Raw genomic sequence first — 20,335 nt, 5'->3', positions numbered from 1 at the left:
TTAAGACTGTGTATTCAAATTAAAGTGATCTTACACTGAGCAAACCAATTATAGCATTCAAATAGTATAGTGCCAAACAATTACAGCAAAATGTTCTGTAAAAATGAAAACTCCAAGCACTCGTTATGCACAAGTGACTGCTGTTAAAAAAAGAAAAGTGTACCGCAGGTTGAGATGGAGCTGAAATGTTTTAACCACAACTTAAACCGTTTGGTAGATTAGTCCACCCCCACCCCCACCAAGGTCACGGCCTTAACACAAGAGTGTGTGTTTTGGGGGCTGGAGACCATATGAGAAGCCTCAGTGTTGGAGCTGCAAATGAGCAGGGAGAAATCTGAAATGTGATAAGGAGTACCGACTAGCCACTGTTGTTTTGCAAGTGGTCATGACTACGAGCCAGAGTTGGCGTTCACGGCTTTAAATACGAATAACATTTACTTTTATTCTGAACTCTTTACCCTTAAATCAACAGTTAAAGCCGGTGCCAAAATACATTTAGTGCATAATTACTTTCTGCAGTAGATTTGTTTTTTTTGAAAGGATTCTTTATTTTACCATGAAGCAAAATGTTAACAGTGATCACGCAAACATTTAGCTCTCTGCAGCTGCCTTTGAGTGCATCTGGATTGGTATGATGAATAAAGACAGAGGTTGTTAACTTGTCAGTGGTCCATCAGGCTATTCAGCAATAGGCTTGGCCCCCCGCTCTCCCTCCCACCACTTCCTCGTTCGCTGTCACTCATCTCTGTTCCGCCTCACTGCTGTCCAGCCAATGGGATGCTGGCGCCGGACCAAGAGCCCAAGCTGCTTGGACTTGTGTAGTCTGTTGACTGATAACCATAAACAGAATTTTTGGCGAGTTACAGGACACCATACAGGTGCAATTAACATATCACACAGCAAGTATGGTGCACGATATCATTTTTAAAACGTTTAAAATTTGAATTATGAACATCATTGTTGTCACAAGTCACCCTGTGACAGTCCCCAATACGTTTTTATAGCACTTTGTCCAACAGTTTTGTTATTGTTGTTTTTTTATAAGAAAAAACACATTATTTTGATCTGAAGAAAAACTGCTTCTAGCTGCCAGGCCCATATATCTCAATGGGTGACTGAACATTTCTGAATGACAGATTCCACTGACCCACCAGTGTGGGCATGTCTTACCATCGCTGATGATCCTCAACCGTGCTGCGACTGCATCTCCACGTCCTCCTATGTAACAAAACACCAGGAGCACTCTACGTTGTAAAACGGCCTACCCACATCACATCTTCAAAGAAGCCTTTGGTCTGTGTGATTGAACAATTACCACCATGGTTAATTTACCATAAATGTGGATGTCCACTTTGCTAGTTTACCGGCATGCCTGCACATTGTTTAACTTATCCCTTTGACTCCATCAAGAGGTTTCCAGATGAAGTCACTGGCACTGGGCAAAACAACTCACACTTTCATGGCAAAATGGTTTCCATCACAGCATGTGCATCACGCCTTTAATTTGTCTGTTACACCCCAGTGAAGAGCAAGCGTACATGTGACAGCTGTTTCCAGTTTTATCAGGATCCAAGAAATATTGGAATGAAATGAATCCTTACAGCATGAATTTTTCCTCCGTTCAATCTTTTTTTTTTTGAGGTGCTAAAATATTATTTTGAAAGCTAATAATGGGTTCTTGTGAAATTTCTGTTGCTACATTTTGAACTTTAAACTGCTTTCCATATTAAGTTCCATCAAAGTGTCTCCACTGAGCTTCCAAACTACTGAAATATTACACTCCTCACATCCTGTCAGGTTGAGTTGAATGAAAAATAAAAAAGTGGCATTTTCCAAAAGTTATTTTATTAAGTTCACAATAAGGTTGCTCCCAAATGGTGCGCAGGTTTGAAAGGAATTCACAGCACTGTTTAAACAGTTACACTTTTCCATTTCTTAGTTTTAATGATTCACAAGCTCTTCGAACATTTTAATAACTAGTTAATAAATGAAAGCTCTTCTTGAACCCAACTAATACAGTCAAGAAAATAAGTTAAACTCTTAATTTCAAATTCTGGAAAATTCGAAAATTCAAAGAAGGACTTCATTTTCAAAACTATTAAAAGTGTGAAGCCAAAAAAAAAAACCTTTTCTTTTTTCATGAAGCGTTGAAATAGTGCATCTGTAAATAATTTAATAACTTCAGAAATGCAAAAGTTTCTCTCCAAATTACACCCCAAATTATGAAATATGAATTCCTATATTATATTTATTTTTCATTATCTTCTGTTGAGAATTTCTTCAGCGTTATCCGCTCTGCTGTCTCCAACTAATATTCCTATATAATAATATGACCTTTTGATGTTCCATTTAACTTTATTGTTGAAGTAATCGAACCAAGTTAAATAATCCATATCTATTAAAATGTAGCACAGTAATACCTGTTCCATTATTACAATTAAGCAGATTTTACCATTTTAATTATATTATTTTCATTTTATTCAAAGATATTTTTTATGCATTTCTTGAAGTTAATAAATTATCCTGACGTTACTGAACTGAACTTAAGGGATATAAAAAACATAATATCAAGGTGTGGAACGCAAAGAATGACTGACAGCATTTTTAGTCAAACGTGGAGTCTAAACAAACACTTTATCGTTAGGTTGTTGCTTCCATGTGAAGGACTTTCATGGACTCTGAGATCATTGAACTGGTGTCGATTTGTCCATAGATACCCACCAAAAACGCCTTGTAGAGCAAGATGTCTGCATGTTCTGGAGAGGGAGGGGGAAACACGGCATCATTCAGCTACAAATGTGTGACTAAAAAAGACCTTTGTTAACCTCCTAAGACCCAAACTCTTCCACGGCATGCATTTTTAATTTCTCTTTGATATTTGGGCATATTGGGGCCCGATGAATGTAAAAACAAAGAATTACCTGATTTTTTTTTTTTTACCTTATTTTTGTTTTTATGAAAAATCAGAGCCCCATATGAGGATATTCGTTTAAAATTTTGATAGAACAGTAGCAGTATGATGTCCTTGTAAATGGTTATCAGGCCCTTGTGGAGCAAAATTGAGTATTTTGGTCTAAATAACCCAAAATGTGATGTCCACATATGTGGACGCCAGGTCCTAGGAGGTTAAATCACTTAAAATATTTAAAAATACACAATTTACAAAATGTTTAATATGTGGTTCGTTTGACCAGAATACCAGCGCAGGACTCACAGAAGTGTCTTCTTACCTTGACAGAGAAGTACATATTCTGGAAGATTCCTTAATGCAGTCTGCACCACGTCAAAGTTGCCACTGCCCATGCAATACATGAAAGTTGGCAGGAAGTCTGTTGCCAGGCTACAACACAAAAAACACACACTCTTATGTAAGCAATCAGAAACTATATAAATATATGAACTAAAGAACAATGACAGACAGATAGAGATCAACATATTTTTTCATGACTATTGGCCTTTTTCCTCCTCTCAGTTATTGCCACACATTTTCTTTTGCTATCAGCATGTTTTCCTTTGAGTGGTTTGTCCTGAAATGCTTTGAACCTACCATGGATTATTCTGAATGCAGCGTAGGGCGAGACTGAAGGCCATGTTCCGACACAACTCCTCAGGCGAAGTCATGAGCCTCTGCAGATCATTCTACCAACAGAAACACAATGTGGTGATTGACGTGTTTCACACTGAGACACTGCACTTGACCTTTTTTGTGTCCATTTTTCGTGACTCACAATGAAGTACTGTATGATCTCTGGGCTCCTCCTTGACTTCTCATCCACCTCTGTCAACACCTCCAACACATCTATAGCAGTTAAGGGGGAGAGAAAAAAATGAGTGCATTACTCACTATAGGTATTAAAACAGTACATTACTCAGTATGATGTGGGACATAGAGGAGAGAAGTTACCCTCGACTGCCTCTCCCTTTGACATCTTTTTCAAGTACATTGTCATGTCTGCAGCGCTCAGTGAAAATGAGGCCGATATGTTGACTAAGGGCAGAGAACCTGCAGCCAAGTCGTCTGGTAAAGAGAAAAAAATGAGATTAAAGAATTCACGCTTTTGTGGAAACCACAGTTTGCATAGAGAAATTACAAAAGATGCTCTCAAAGTGTATCACTGAAAACGTAGCAATGTATTCAGATATACAGCATGCCCGCAGGCACAAGGTGATCACTTGTAGCTTCAGTGTATCTACAAATTTAATTACACATGAGGATCAAATGTGGACAACAGCAACTCTTACCATCTCTCTCTTCTGTAGATACCTCTGCAGAAGAGCTTTTTACAGGCAAAGTGAGTCCAGCAAGGAGAGATTTCAGCTGGACCAAGTCTGGATTTTCCGCACACAAACTCCTGAAACGAGAACAGAAAAATTTGCCAAATCTTTCTGCAGTACAGACTTTCTTTTAAGGTGTTTACTCATCAGGAATGCTTTTTAAAGTTACTGCTGCCACTTACTGTAAGATGTCAGAGTGCTTCTGTAGATAAGGAATGGCTGCTGCTGCGTCGTGCGTAATGTACTTCTGTGTAAACTGAAGAAACTTGTTAATGAAGACCAACGGCGAGCGTGTCCTCTGGAAATTCTACAAGGCAAGAGAGAGGCACAAACATAAAAAAGACACTATTAAAATCTTATTTGTAGCTCCTTTTGGTAGGATCCCGATACTAAATCCCCTAAAGAAGATTTGGAAACGTGGAGCTGCCCACCTGAAGGACCTTCATAAAAGACAGAAGGCAGTCTTGAAGCGCCCTCTGGTGATCACTGTGGAAAACAAGTGGCTGCAGAAGCTCCAGAATAGCGAGTACATTGCTGAAGAATGTCATGTGGTTTTGCTGGCGAAACTCCTGCATGTTTAGGTGCATGCGACCGTGTAGGAGGCCTGCAATCATGGGCAGGTGTCTGGAAGGCCAAAAGAAACAAAAGCGCATCAGTAATCAGCTTAAACACAACACACACATCTATAGTGGTGGATAATTTACAAGCTCATGCAACAAAAAACGGCATCAAAGTTTAGTCTTTCTTTTTCACCTGAGTAACAGTACAGGGTGCGATACAGCCAACTTCCTGCAAGCGAGGTTGGCATCAGACACGCGGCTCTCGGCAGACTTTGAATCTCCTATATCAGCAAGCAGTGTGACCAGGCGATGCACCAGGACATCAAGCTGAGAAACATAACATTTGTCAGTAGTAGTAGTAGTGAAATTGTGATTTTAAGAATTCAGAAAACTTTATTTATTAGGGAGACAGAGACAAAATATTTTACAAAAACACAATTCAGCATTATGAGAACTTTTAGTGGGTACATCAGAGATGGTTTAACCATTAAGCAAAGCTGCAAGTTACGATGTGCAACCCGTTTCTAATACACAACATCATTGTGATCTACTGCTTCTGTTTAATTATATAGCACTTAAAAATTCCCAACAGTATCCAATATTCAGTTATGTTGTAATGCTGTAGCCATGTGAACTGCACATAAGGGGACCTTTAGCATGATATTGCTATAACTAATTGTAACACTGAATAAAGGGAAATAAGAATAATTACATTTAAAGACACAATCAAATCACTCAATTACTTGTATTTAGTAAGAACTATACCATTCAGTCTACAGTAACATCTTGTTGCAAAGCTGGATCATTATTGGATCCTGGCATGTTGATGTTGTTTATACTTATAGTCCACCTTTATGTCATTGGATACAAAAAAAATACACGAGGAGCCTACACAAGATTAGGCAGGAAGTTCTATAACAGAGGGAAGATATCTTTACCTTGCAGCTGCTGCCATCTGCTGCCCCGCCGCTGCTGAACGTGCTTTCAGGCAGGGCAACGTGCTGGATGACCTCAGGGAAGTGCAGATAGATCTGTAGCAGCAGGTTCTGGCACCTCTTACTCATTGCACTGAAAGCCAAAATAAACAAAACGCTAAGTATGCTATATGTTATGGTTCCACCATGAAAACTTTCTTTGGGGGGTGGGGGGAAGACACCACTAATGCATTATTGGCTTAGAACAGTTCAGTTGTCCATCCTAAAGCTCCAAACTTAGCGAGAAAATAATCAAGAGTTTAATCCCTCAAGTTATGGAGTTGTGTCACTTGGACCTTTTTATTTGACAGTAAATGGATGCTTACTTTTTGTGCAGTCACAGAACACTTGTCACAGCTTTTCTGCTCAAGCGAGCTAGAGTCCCACTGACTTTATAATGTAACTTTTATCAAATTCACTCAAACTAATCTTTTTGCAAGTGATTATACACCGAGCTGACGTGACACCAGTTTAGCGAACACGATATAGTAGTTCCCTATTATTTATGTCTGTAGGCAACAACAATTAACATATATTAACACAAGCTATTGACATGAATAGCTTAATGCAATTCAGAGGTATTCACCTTCGAGTCAATGCAGTTTTATAAAATCCTCTTACTTGCTAAGGCTCTTGTCAGGCTCAAATGATGCACTTCTACTAAATGAGCAGTTTATTACAGCTATGCATTAAGCAAATCAGAGCGACCTTGACCAAGAGTAAAACATCGGCTCACTGTTCAATAGTTTCTGTGTAATTGGAATAAACACCAGCTTATCTGTCAGCAAGCTCTCGCAAAAAGAATGCTTAACATACAATCAAGTATTTACTCGACACAAGGCCGAAACCCTCTACTTTCAACATGTTTTTACCCCGCCATATTTTCACTAGCAACCATTTCACCAAACAGCTTAACTGCACTTAAATTACTGTAATTCTGAAGCTAATTTTCCTTGACCTTGGCCAAAGTTTCCTCATTAAAGTGGTTTAATAACCAGAGACATATTCATGAAAGGAGGGTTTGCCTCCACAAAGAGTTGCACCCTGATCTCTGACAGCTAAGTCAGTGCAGGAATTCACAACACAGGCAAGTTTAGAGCTTCAGCCTTAATCCTCTTGCCTTCATTATAATACACTGAGCTTTTAAAGAGATCACAGTACAGACGACTTCTGCTGGTTTTAATTTCACACCAATAGACCTAATTATCAAGTTTTCCCTGGTCCACAGCATTGTGGCTGACAGAGGAAGTCTGAAAAGTTCATCTGCACTGAGAAGGAAAATCTGGTGCGATTTACCCCAAGTTTATCAGCACAGCATAAGAAGGAAAAAATGACTTTCAGTATTGGGGCCAATTAGTGTGAACAATACAATGTGTCACAATAAGATTAATTGAGTACTATGGTAAAATATCCACAACTAAATGCAATAAACATATGTATTACCAACTAAGAATGGATAAAGAAAAAATCAATCTGAAAAAAGCAAAAAGAAGAAACAGCGGAGGCGTTGCCGATAAATACAGCAAATTTTTAAATAATATAAACCTTACCTGTCCTCCCATTTTTTTGAGCAGTTGATGAGGTACTCTGATACTTTCTTGATGTCTTCTAAATTTCCATCACAGTACGAGTGAAGGAGGGGCAGTCTGGATTGGATGAGGGAGCAGGGGGCCTGGTCCACACTGTTTTTGTCATCCTGGAGTGTGTCGTGGCTGTTAAGCTCTGATTCTGACAATATCAGGTCCATCAGGCTAATGAGCTCCTCTGAACTGAGCCGGAGAACAAACTTCTCGGTTTTCTTCTAAAAAGACCAAAAGGAGACCACCAGAGTCACCAACATCAGCAGAAAAGAAATAAGAAAAAAAAAAGGTGGTAACTATGAAAGCTTTCGATCCTACTTGAGGGATCTTCTGGTCACGTCCTTGCCAGATACGAGGAATGTGGCTGCACGCCCACAAGAAATCCAGAGCAGAGGATGGGTCCAGTCTAATAAAAGCAGCAAAGTGAAATTTTGAATTCTCTACACATAGGATAATCCTCAATAAAACCTCAAGACTGTGGCAGACAAAGGTTGTGATAAAACTACATACTTGTAGTCTCTGCGCTTGCTGAGAAGAGCACTGATACACTGCAGCAGAGTGGACCAGTTTGACTGATGTGTAAGCAAGGCCAAAAGATAAGGTCTGTAAGCTGGGGTCCCTCGTGCCTGAAACAGATAAACAGTAAGAAAGGATGCATCGCTAATGCCAAGCAAACACCTTCTCTGGTGTGATAAGCCAAGAACACTATCTGCACACAAGCCTTATCTTACCTTGTTGAGGGCAAACAGCAGCTTCTGTTGAAGGTCTGGACACACTGAAGTAACCTCAGGGTCAAGACGCTCCAGCCAATCAACCAGAAGCCCAGAGCTAAGTCCTGACTTTGTCACCTCTGAGCCACTGGCAAAGATCAAACCAAAGGATTAGTTTATACAAATGTAACTCAGCATCTGTTAACTACTAACAGAAGAGCTAAGGCACATCCATAATAATATTTAGTGTTAACAAAGTTGTACTGGTCAATTAGAAACAACAAACCAATTCTGAAGTTGTTACATGGAACCTGTCTTTGTCACCTTTAATTATCATTTTAGCCTCAATAATGACAACAAAATAGCTTTTAGAGCTACATCCCTTTTCTGACAATTTACAGAGAGCATCCAATAGTGCTATTACTCCCTCTACTTGTACTCCTATCAGAAAATATATATAACACAGTAAGTAACTTCTCAGTGGCAGAACTGATTACAGATGTCTTTGATGTGCATCTGAAAAGCCACCACAAAGCTGAAAAGCTAATTCAACGTTAAATTCCAAATGGAGTTTAAAGTATAAGGCCACAGGCAGCAGGCGCTGTTCTGCTATTTGTCCCAGGCAGGCATGTTTGCTATCTAGTCCTGTCAAAAATGTTTCTTGCATGACTTGTGAGGGAAATAGAACTGTAGCGCTCACTTATTAGAATCCACTTCCTTTTTCACAGCTCGCTCCTCGCTTTCCTGAAGGAGCAAAGAAATCACCATAGCAACAGAGCCCGCTGTCCCATTCTGTGTACCAACAGTCATCAGCAGAGACAGTAGCTCCTCCAAATATGGCGACTTCACCTCCATCAGCCCTTGTAGCACTGAAAAATATTAATAAGTAGTGTATTTATCATAGGCTTTGGACCACCTTTATATTGTTTAAACACAATAAATGGGAGTATGGGAGTGATAGTTCCTAATCCAAGCTGCTGTATCTATCTATCTATCTATCTATCTATCTATCTATCTATCTATCTCGTAAACAATCCAGTGACTTCATTATTACCTTTGCCAACAAGTTCAGGTTCTGCATTACATTTCTCTCCAGTTTTCAGCATTGCTATGATGGCTCTCAGTGGAACTTCAGTATCTCTGCGATATGCCAACGCCTCAGCCAGGTGAAGGAAACCTGTACGTACTGCAAAGCAGAGAAACATTACTCGCAGTTTATAGAAAATGAATAAAGCAGCATCTGCAAAGAAATTACTGGCATACTCACCATCACTGAGCCTGTGCTTGTGAGAGTTCTGTCCAGCAAAAGATCTGAGCAGAGTCTTTAGTGGTCCTGCCTCTACAGTTGGGTTGTCTAACCAGATTAACATCTCAACAATGACTTTGAGAAACAGTGATGAGAAAGCAATGTCCTGGGAAACGAGACGCTGCAAAGAACATGCAGGAAGCAAAAGATGGGAATACTGTATTTAGAAGCTTTATAAAAATACATAGAAATATAAACTGACTCTGCTTCTGTATGTGTGTTCCACCTGATAGAGATGAAGCTGGCGCATAAGAGGACAGGACAGAGAGTGACTCCGATGCATTGATATTACTATTGGCCCTGCATGAGCAGAAGCGAGCAAGGCTGCAATGGCCTGCAGGAGTCGAAATGCCAAACCACCCTGCTGAATCTGGCCCTGCTTAGCTCGCATTAACTCTTTAGCTAAGGCCTGCTGGAGGGCCAGGGAGACCTGACTGGGAGGAGGGCCATGCCAGCGGGGGTCCACTTTCAAGGGGAAAATCTGTAAAGATTAAGAGAAAAAAAAAAGTAGGAGAAGTTACAGAAGTTACCCAACATCAGTCTCAAAAGAAATAAACTTTAGATTTAAAGATTTAAAACTCAAATAAATAATAAAATTCAGCCCAAAGGAAATTGTAACTTGTCTACTAAGTGAGCTAATAGTTTAAATAGAAAGAGTGGAGAAATAAATGTACATCCAGTACATCCTACCTGAAGCAACATGCCAGTGAGATCATCGTCAGGCCCGACTACAGGAAGCTGAGTGGCTGCTCTCATCTTCACAGAGCTGTGAGGAGTTTCCACTGTAACTTTGGCCTTGCTTGTTTCAGATGAATCTGTCGGGAACAGTGCAATAAGAACATTAAATAATGTTGAAAATGCAATAAATTCGGAGGTGTAATTTTGCAATCTACTTCAAATTAAAGCCCAGGGCCGTGTACTGTTAGAAATCAAAGCATAATGTGGATAAACATTTAATCTATCCAGTGATTTAAATGTTTACTTAAATGTTTTACAGGATAAAGACACTGACCTCTGTGTGGAGGAAGAGAGGAACTGAGTAAAGAATGGAAAGTATGCCCCCCAGTGGCCCCTCGCTCATGCTGCACTTCAACCAAATGGGCCATGTAGTCTGTGACAGAGGATATACACAGTAAGATCAATGTTAAACAATTTAAAAAAAATCCCCCAAAAAGTAAAAAAAAAAAAACAGGTAGAACACAGAAAAAAAGAAAATCTTACGCTTGTCCATGATGTTTTGCTCTAAAGCCTGTGGATCATGGGACACAGACTGATCCAAGTACTGCAAAAGTTTACTCATACTGGAGACTGGAATCCCAAAAGACTGAACAAAAAGCAGCAGCTGCTGAGCCTCGAGGTCTTGTAAAGCTGATAAAAGGGTACACACACATTCATTAAAAAGTAAAAAATGAATTATTTGATGAAAAACAAAGGTTTTTATCCACATGACAAGTTGTACCTGCATCGACCAGTCGTGAGACCTCAGAACGAATCATCCTCAATTTCAACCAATCGGGAAGCAGCAGGGCTTCCTCTGAGGTGTCAACCAGGAAGGCAGTGGGTAGAGGTTTCTTGTCAGGAAACCAAATGTCCAAAAGCATGTGGAAATCACTCTCTCCTGTAATGATACACAATGCTAAACTTGTTCTTACAGCCCTTTAGCAGTGCTGACAATGTACTTTAAAGCAAACAGGGCTACCTTTGGGTGGTCCCAGAGTTAGCAAGATAACAATAGCATGGACTACAAGAATGTGCATTGTAGCAGTCTCCCCTGTAGTCCAGCGTAGAAACACCTGGTCTTGAGATTCTGACTGTAAAACACAAAATAAAGCATAAAGTTACAAAATAAATGCATCTTTCCCTGGTGTATGTCCACAGTTTTAAGAACAGAAATTACTCTTTGATTTAGAATGACTCTCAGGTGGAAGTTCAATATTTTCTGTACTTGGCTATTCAGTACTAGAATTTTTTTTCTTTAACTCAAGACTGTTCAATGAAAACAGAAAAATTATTAGTTTACAAGGCCTAAAATCTTAACATTTATTTAAAAGGGGAGCTATTTTAAACATTTCTGTTAACTTTCTTATCACTTAACTAGACTAGCTTTGCTAGATTTAAAATAACCCTTATTTATCTTAAACACAGCTTTGGGCAGTTTTATCTCTCTTTAAGACCACCCTCCCTTAAAGAAGGAGGGTGGAGTCTAAAGCCTGAGCTTTTGGATCACAGGGATTACTTTTAGACAATTATTTGAAATCTTTAATAGAGAATCCAACATTGTAACAGTAGTTATATGACTAAAAATGAGGAAAAGTGTAAATTGCTGTGGGCTAGTGAGAAGAGAAAAGCATTCGTCGCCAGTGCTCACCCAGCTGTAAAGATCCTCGCCCTCCTTGGTCTTCCTCATCCTCTTAATATACGTAGAGAAGATGGAGAGGAAAGCATAGAGCACAGCATCAGACTCAGGTCTGCTGGAGTGTTTGGAAAAGAGGTTGTTCATGATGGTTGAACGCTCGACGATGAGCCGGGCAATGTCCTGCAGAGAGCAAAAGGGAGACCAAACCCATGTCAGCGCTGCTCATTGACAAAAAGAACGGTTTAAAACAAAGTGACATGTGGAAACTCAAGCAACTCGCTGTGATTACCAAAGCCAGGTCATTATGAGAAGCCTGCTCCTCCACTGGTGCATGCTGGGATAGATAGATGAGATAGGCACTGATCGTCTGTGGATCTGTCTCCATGTGAATGGCCTTTAGAAAATTAACAGACATCAAAACTCTTACTTATTAACCTTCATTAAAGTTTTACACTTATTTCCAGTCCACTGTTGAGAAAAACTGACCTGCTGCAGGGCAGTGGATGTCATGCCTCTGACACTGTCAAACAAAGGGAGCTTGGGGAGGTCCTGTAGCAGCCACTGGTAACCTGGCAAGAGCTCAGCATCTGCAGAGTCTTCTTCCATGGGCTGGTCTCGCTCCTCCCCATCTTTCAAGCCTCCTTCAGTCAGCACCAAAGACAAACCCTGCACACAAATATGCAATGTATATTTTAAATAATGACTTACCTACAACACAACACCATGAAACATTTTTTATCCTTTCAGGGCGGTACCTTCATGGCTAAGACTCTTGATGCCACTTGAGAAGAGCTGAGACGGCGCAGGAAGTAATCCAGTACTTCACATGTTGTCTGCTCATCAGCCTTGGGACCTAACAAGAGATCCTGGAGGCGCCCAAGTAATTGCCTCTGCTTTTGTTGTCTCTGACAGGAATAAAGATCAGAAATCATAGGATTAGTCATTAAGTCTTATTTTCTACCCAGATGCAAATTTCTATTATCAAGCACATGTATACATTTTGTATGGAGGGTATGAATTTGAGATGAAGCCCTGTAATTAAGAAATAATGTTAAACTAATTAAAATACTTGTCTCTTCTTGGCTTTCTGCTCTTTGCTTTCTCCTTCTTCATCATCGTCTATGAGCAAGCTGTCATCTGCAGCATCGTGAAGAAGGAATTCACACAGGCATTGCACTGGGAGCACATCCAAGGACCCCTCACTGGACTGGACCAAATCAGCCAACCATGGCATGGACTGAGAAGAAGCCTGTAAGGGATTGAAAATATACATTTTAACACGGACATTACAACAGCAACACAATTTATATTTTCTTCCAAGTCAGTCCCATCCATCCAATCAGTCTGGATGTGAGAGGTAGGGTACACCCTGAACAGTTTGCAGGGGTTACACAAAGAGAGAGACAACCACTCACACTAACAACTTCAAAACACCAAGTAAAGTACAATGCACTTCTGGGGAGAATCCACACAGGTACAAGGATAAATATGTAAACTCTACTCAGAAAGGCCAAAGACAGCAAGAGGATTTGAACCCAGAAGCAATGGTACTAACAACAACTCAACCATGCTAAAGCTTACAGCACTTATGTGGTTTCCCATTCAAATACAAACCAGGCCAAACCCCGCTTAGCTCTTGAGATCAGATGAGAATCGGGCACACTCCGGGTGGTACAGCCTAAGCCCCAAGCCAAGCTAATATAGCTAATATGCACATCATATGATTGTTGAGGCATAATCTAATCTCTTATATCGAATATAATTATAATCTAATATTAGATGTTCTTGGAAACATTAGATAAGTACTGAAGTCAATATAATACAACAATGACCAGGTCATTTTGGACATTTTAAAACTGATATGTTCCATGTAATGCCTTGAATTTGGTCATTGTTTGGTAATTACTGCAGATGAGTTTGAAAAAAATTTGAGTCGCAACAGACAAAACTCACTGATTAATAACATAAACTACTGCTCTTTTTTAATACTGTGGCTGAACTGTCGGGACTACAACAAAAAACTGAAAAGGGGGGAAAAAAATGGTTATTTTATGGAGATGGGGGGATGCAGAGTTTGGGAGAGTTATTGAAATGGTCATTACCTGTCTCTGGATGATGTTGAGAAGAAAGTCGGGGTTGCGACTGCGGCAAAGGAGGTGACCGAGACGCAGAGACTGGTTGAGACTTTTAACCTGCTCCTGGACCTGAGGAGGAGGTCTACGAGGAGGTCCCCTAAACACAAACACCAGCTATGATTCTGACCATCAAATAAAAGCTAAGATTATTTGTTATGACTTCATTCACATTGTGATGGAAAGATATTGAGCTTATATCATTTTTTTTCAGTAAAATAGGGAATTTCAAATGTCCTAATATATGAGCAAAAATGTTTCATTCTAGTATGGGTGTCCACTCTCAAATAACTGTCTTGGTATCTTACTGTGGGTCCAGACTGGTAAGCTGAGACAAGAGCAAGCTGTTGCTCTCTGTGATGGTCTGTTTGGTTGAAGCTGCAGCCAAGTGGCTCTCAAAGGCTAAAATCTCTTGTTTCTCTCTCTGGGAGATCTGTAACTCTCTGTTGATCATCTCTGTTTTTGTGTCCTCATCCGCAATGGTACAAGGAGGGTATGTATAGTTACTATAAAACCACAGAGACAAAAGTGTTAGCCAATCAGAATTATTACATTTAAATAATTTAACTGTTACTGATAACCTTTACTTACTTTGTCATAACCATCTCCATAAGCATTTTTAGGGTGGGATATCCATCCCAGGCAGCCAAACCTAAAAGAGAAAAAGATATCAGACACCATATCTGTCAACAGATACCTAGAACAATTTATCTTATATGAAGATGTATGTAAATATGACTGCTGTACCTATCTTCTGAGGGTTAAATGCAGCCACAACAAGCAACAATAGCCATGCCTTCCAATAGAGTGTGGATATTGCCAAATTTGGTGGTTGGTACCTTAAACAAGAGTAGTCATTTGTTACTTAAGTCTGTAAACAGTATGACCTATATGTGTTCTTAAAAGCCATTAAGGATAAGTGACATACCCAGCAGGCAGTTGAATGTTCTCTGGGTGGTGGTATGTACACAGATTCAGAACAGCATCAATGAGCTGGATCCTCTCCACTCTCAGGACCTCGAGATCTGCTTAACAAGAAACATGCAGACAGCTCAGCAGCACGCATCGTGCCAAGAAAACTATAACAATGAAAATAGTCTTTCCTTTGTTCCTAACATTACTTAGCAAACGTAAAAAACATAAAAGTTGCCCCCTGAAATATTTATAGCAGCTCATTAAAGAGAGGCACAAGTGTTTAACAAATCTACAAACATTCGACTAGAGTTTATCATAAATAACTTTAACAGCAGTCATAAACATTTACAACCAAAATTGGTCTTCCACAAACCATCTGACTGAACTCCGGCAGCTCTCTTAACCAGGTGATCAGCAAGCTCCATTGCGTCTGCCGGCCCCAGAGGCAAATCACGTGACAGCCCGATCACCAGAATACGCATCAGAGTGTCCTCCAAAAGAGGAACTTCAGAACAAAGGCGAAGGAAGAAACTGAGGGATGAAAAGAAAAGGTCCATAAAGTTACAGAAGCTAAAAAAAATTAAGAAATAACAAAAAGCAAATTATGTGCTACTATTTCAGGGTTGCTCACTTTCTGTCGCTCTCTGGAGGCCAGTTGTCCCACTTGTAATATGTCTCAGGCTGCTCTGTGAAAAGCACTTTGTGAAGGCTGCAGACATGAAGCAGATAAATGATTTATAAAGCAGCAAAAATATTTCCACGTGGACAATCGACACATCTGCTACGGATACTGACCAGTGAACGTAGTCTTTTGCACCAAGTTTGCTGATGGTAGGAACAACAGTGTGAAGCCACCACACAGCATCTCTCTGGATGGCAGCAATCTGATTCTGAAAGGACCTCAGGACCTCAAGATCTGAAACAAACCAGACACATGTTTAACCCAAGCCAAGTCGAGCTACTTTAAATACAGCAGAAGGACAAATAGACAGAACGCACTCTTCTTCTCTCCTTTGTCCCATGCAATGCCTGCTTCCTTGACCTGAGCGGTGATGCCCAACATCATAGAAACAGTGAGTAAATCTGTCACCTGGATGACAAATCGCTCCTATGGGAGAAATAACCAAGTTTAAATGCATGAACGAAACAAACAAACAACAACAACAAAGTAGGCCTGCTGAATTTTCATATCCACTTACTTTAAACTCCATGTCAACATAGCTGGCCTCTTTTCTCTCCTGCATCAAACCAAAGCAAAAGGACTGGAAGTTGATCTCATGCTTAGTCTGTTTGATGATTTCTCTGAGCAAAGCTCTTGAGGCACGAAGGTAATCATCCTTATTGGTTAACAGGTCCTGGAACACCATTGCCAAGAACTGCCGAGACAAAGATAAAATTAAATGCAGAGTTTATTAAAAAAGAATTTCATTTCTGTTGAAATGTTTCCAAACGATCTAGTTTTACCTTTGGAGCTTGCTCTGGGCTGTGCTGCAGCACTGTATGGAGGACTTGCATGTTGTTGGGATTCCGGGCATTGGACAGCTCATTAAAGATGACGAGCTTCACCATAGTTCCCAGGTTGTCTCTGTGTGCATTTAGTAGCTCCCTGCAAAGATACACCCAAAGCTCCGGTTAATGCGAATTACTGACTGTGATGACAAAATAGATGTGTGACAATAAGAACAACTTTACAGACCTGACACACAGCATGTAATGATTAAGAAGAACTTTGGGTTTGAGTCGGATCTTGATCAGGTTGGAGATAACCTCCATGTCATCTGCTCCGTGGGTGTTGCAGTTCATGCACAAAGACATCAGGAGGTCCTGAGCTGGGCGAGTCAACTGCAACCACAGAAAAAAGTAAGCTAATGCTTAGTCGCCTACTTTTAATGTATTGCAATAGCTGTATCTTAAGAGGCCACATTTCACCTTTTATTTACACAAATCCTGCAACATATTATTAGTACAACTATATAACACTATGGATTTATTTAACACAGCTGTCAGTATCAAGGGTTTCACCTTTGGGTTCTGGAGCCACATCTCCAGCCTTTGCACCGCCATGAGTCTCGCCTCTTTGTAGCCACATGTGGCTGTGAGCAGACGCAACAGGTTTCGGGACACATTGTCCATCGGCTGCCTGCGGTTCAACTGATCCCTGAGGACATCAAGCACATAGTCCTCCACACTCTCTGCAAGTTCGTCATACCTACAGGTTTCCAGTGAATAAGAACAATAAACACAAAATGATCACGGAGCTCAGTGCATTGTTTCAATCATTTTTCATTGTTCAATTGTGAAAATTTAACCGTGTTACCTATATATGCTGTAAATCTGAACACACAGACTGTACGCTATGGCCGTCACATTTATGTTGGTAGCTTTCATACCTTGGCATAACCTGCCCTTCGTCCTCAGGGCTGAGTTTCTCCTCAGCTATCAGCAACTCAGTCTGGCTGTCATCCTCATCTGGGGTTGATGGATGAGGGCTGCTACCTAAAGATCAAAAGCAGCATGACCAATCAGCACTTGTTTCTGACATCAGTAATCCTGACTTGCGGAAACCTGAATGTACCATACCTGCACTCAGATCTCCAGCAGAGCGGCCCGTATCAGCCTGGAGCAGCATACTCTTTGGGGGCATTTTTGTTCCAAAAGCAGTCTGAATGTTGTCAACAAAATTCTTACAGTGAGAGCTGTCCACCCAGATTCTTTCACCCAGAGAGTCCTCAATGTAAACCTGAAAGTATACGTCAGAAGGACAAATTATAAGAAGAGCTCATGCATGACAGAAATGTGTTTGAATTTTGTGGGCATTCTCACTTTGACAAATATCTCTGGCCAGTTCTCGTCCTCCTCGTATGCTGCCATCAGCAGATTGCATGCCAGAACAGAGACCAGGCTGTTGCCTTTTGCTTTAAAGTTGATAGAAGCATCCCTACGCAGGAGGCTGCACAAGGCCTAGTGACACAAGTGTAACACATGGAAAGTAACAAAGATTTTGTCAAATCAGTGAGGTTCACTTGGCGAAATATTGCAATGCTGATATACATTATTCATCTGTGTATATGTACTGAAGAATAACTGTGTTAAAAGAATTACCTCAATAATTCCCTCAGTTGCAAAAACATTGGGCTTGATTTTGGCCAGAAACATGAGGCTAAGGTAAAGTGTGATGTCGGGCTTGGCTCTGTTCATCTTGAGCTGTTTCACTGCTCCACACAGCAATCCCTCAATGCGATCGTCATTTCCTTCTGATTCAGCAGCTTCAATCTCATCCAACAGCACTGCTGGAGAAACTGCCATAAAGAAACATATTTTTTTTACTTTCCTTGTCAGTTGTCACCTGAAGATTTTCTGACATTTCTATCTCAAATTTTACAACACTTCAGAAATGCACAGGCTTCAAAGTTACCTTCAATAGGTACTACTGATGGCTCCTTTATTGAGGGCGATATAGCCCTCTTGTCCACTGCAGCAACATCAGCGAGACGTCCAAGGGCACTGACAGGAGGGGTGGTGGATAGTTTGGGCCGCTTAGTTAGGTTGGCTAGCCCTGATGAGGATGGCAGAGTGGAGGAAGTCTCTCTCTTGCGGTCAGCAGGTAAATTTGTAGAGGTTGCCTTCAGGAGGACAGCGGGGGCTTTCGGCTCTCCTCCCTGGCTTTTAGAACCGAGAGCAATAAAATCTCCTGTAGGGGGATGGCCTGCAAAAATGCAGATGTTACAATTTTAGTTTCAACTGCCTAGGTGCTATTCAACATGGAACACACAACTAAGATTGGATTTCGTTGCACAAGTAGTCCGACCTGATGGTTTCGCTGCACTGGGGCGCCTAAGAGTTGTAGGCTTTGGACGATTCATATTTACTGGTAGGCACAATTACAATCAAAGTAGAGCGGGACACATGTATGTGTCATATGTGTAGCCTGTGTAAAACAAAACAATAAATAAACATGAGGTTAGTAACAACAGCAAAGGTAAAAGCCAGTAATAAATAGCAGTTTAAATCTCTCTAAATCTCTACAGCTAGTAAATCACTGCATAAGAAGACTAGCAAGAAGGATGTATTCAATGCCGCTTAGCACTATAAAGGTTATTAATTACATGTTTACAACACATAAGACAAAAAATGCTAGGCTAACAACGAAAACTATGGCTAGTATGACTACTAGCACGACGTTAAACGTTAACACTGACAACTAAAAGGCGTTAGGTTTCATTTAACTTAAATCAACCGTAAGTCGTTTGATTAATATGTTCAATAAAAGTCATACTGATATGATACCTGGACGATATACTTCACACAAAAAGTCATTCACCGCCTCAAAGCTATCAGACAGACAGAGCTGTGGTGGCTTCTTTTTCTCGACTGAAACTACTCGATAACACCAACAAGTAACAAGCGCCACCAAGCGCCAGGGAGGGTCATGTACATCTTTGAGTGTCACCTCCTGCTAGTCGTGCTGTATATATACACCAAGTTCGTATACGAACTTGCTCTCGACTTTTTATTATTAAGGCATATCCAATCAGTTCAAAGTAAAATAGTTCGTCGTATCCTTAAATGTCTATGCAGCAAACATTTGTGTTTAATTACTTTTACAGATTAAAATGGTTAACTCTTCCAATCATGGTGGAATTCTTATCTTTAACCCTCGTGTGTAATATTTACGACAGAACTGCGCCATCACAGTTTTATGATTTTATTCCCCAGCTTCAGTACCAGTAGACGTGGTTTGTAATATGTAAAAAAAAAGTTTAAAATCTAATAATAAAAACTATATATGTATGTTTAGCCAGTTTTATTTGCGGGGGGAAACTTATCATTTAATCACATCTGCCTTGGTAGACATGACAAATCTTCTCCTATAACTTTGTGTAAAACTTTGTAACAAGTTTTTTTTAACCGGAAGTTGTATTATGTCATTGTTCCCGTAAACTGACGAGCCAACGGTGATCGTCAGAGGGCGTCCTTATACAAAATAACGACATTATAGATTCATAATACATAACTGTTTCCATTTACTGTTGATATAACATAGATAATGTGTGTATAATGCTGTCACAGTACTATCTATGCTAATGTAATACACGTTAAAGGAAATGTGCTGTACACCACAGGGTTTGTGCCATCACAGCAGAGGAACGTGAATATTTGTGTGTACTGTCATTGGTCAATACTTAATTTAAAACACCTTCCGGTCACCTCCAAAATAAAAAAAACTTTTCTTTTTTTCTAAGCTAAGTAATTACGTGATATTACCAATTGGGGGCGCTAAAGATTCACACTTTTTTCTTCTCCCTTTAGTGTTAATAACATGAAAATAAAAATAAACAAGAATGTGTTGATAAAAATGTTTTTGTATCAAAATTACTGATGTTAACGCATGTTGTGAAAAATAAATATGTGTTAATTGAAATAGTTTATGGTAAAGTTAAGTTGAAATCAGTGTCACATAAAGAGACAGAAATAATATTTTACTACTCTCTACAGTATTTAAGTATATTTATATTTAAATATATCA

General features: G+C 40.0%; 1 protein-coding gene across 4 annotated transcripts; it reads right to left on the bottom strand.

Moving 5' to 3' along the window:
* Window positions 1-1,828: 1,828 nt before the first annotated feature.
* On the bottom strand, window positions 1,829-19,228 carry ints1 (integrator complex subunit 1). 4 transcript variants are annotated; one of them, XM_085157262.1, is made up of 48 exons: window positions 19,096-19,228; window positions 18,617-18,736; window positions 18,224-18,514; window positions 17,911-18,107; window positions 17,632-17,769; window positions 17,389-17,548; window positions 17,199-17,304; window positions 16,831-17,017; window positions 16,505-16,650; window positions 16,273-16,414; window positions 16,008-16,184; window positions 15,808-15,916; window positions 15,604-15,724; window positions 15,440-15,517; window positions 15,182-15,339; window positions 14,822-14,921; window positions 14,641-14,732; window positions 14,485-14,545; window positions 14,202-14,399; window positions 13,864-13,993; window positions 12,831-13,010; window positions 12,517-12,666; window positions 12,248-12,427; window positions 12,051-12,155; window positions 11,774-11,941; window positions 11,105-11,216; window positions 10,865-11,023; window positions 10,627-10,773; window positions 10,418-10,516; window positions 10,096-10,220; window positions 9,632-9,886; window positions 9,367-9,526; window positions 9,154-9,285; window positions 8,800-8,968; window positions 8,121-8,247; window positions 7,900-8,015; window positions 7,708-7,795; window positions 7,360-7,610; window positions 5,774-5,903; window positions 5,029-5,162; window positions 4,707-4,899; window positions 4,458-4,582; window positions 4,243-4,352; window positions 3,905-4,018; window positions 3,729-3,799; window positions 3,548-3,639; window positions 3,231-3,340; window positions 1,829-2,756 (listed from the first exon to the last, which is right to left on the bottom strand). In XM_085157262.1, the coding sequence occupies exons 2-48, from the start codon at window positions 18,669-18,671 to the stop codon at window positions 2,641-2,643; spliced, it is 6,564 nt and encodes a 2,187-aa protein (XP_085013388.1). In that variant the 5' UTR covers window positions 18,672-18,736; window positions 19,096-19,228; the 3' UTR covers window positions 1,829-2,640. The 4 variants fall into 4 exon arrangements, with proteins under 4 accessions (XP_085013388.1, XP_085013390.1, XP_085013391.1 ...); XM_085157264.1 differs by having other exon boundaries at window positions 14,822-14,918; XM_085157265.1 differs by having other exon boundaries at window positions 18,224-18,499.
* Between the last annotated feature and the right edge of the window lie 1,107 nt (window positions 19,229-20,335).

This window comes from Neolamprologus multifasciatus, chromosome 4 (genome assembly GCF_963576455.1).
Source record: "Neolamprologus multifasciatus chromosome 4, fNeoMul1.2, whole genome shotgun sequence".
NCBI classification, from domain to species: domain Eukaryota; kingdom Metazoa; phylum Chordata; class Actinopteri; order Cichliformes; family Cichlidae; genus Neolamprologus; species Neolamprologus multifasciatus.
Note: the sequence above shows the minus strand (reverse complement) of the source record. Positions and strands in the feature narration are given on the sequence as shown.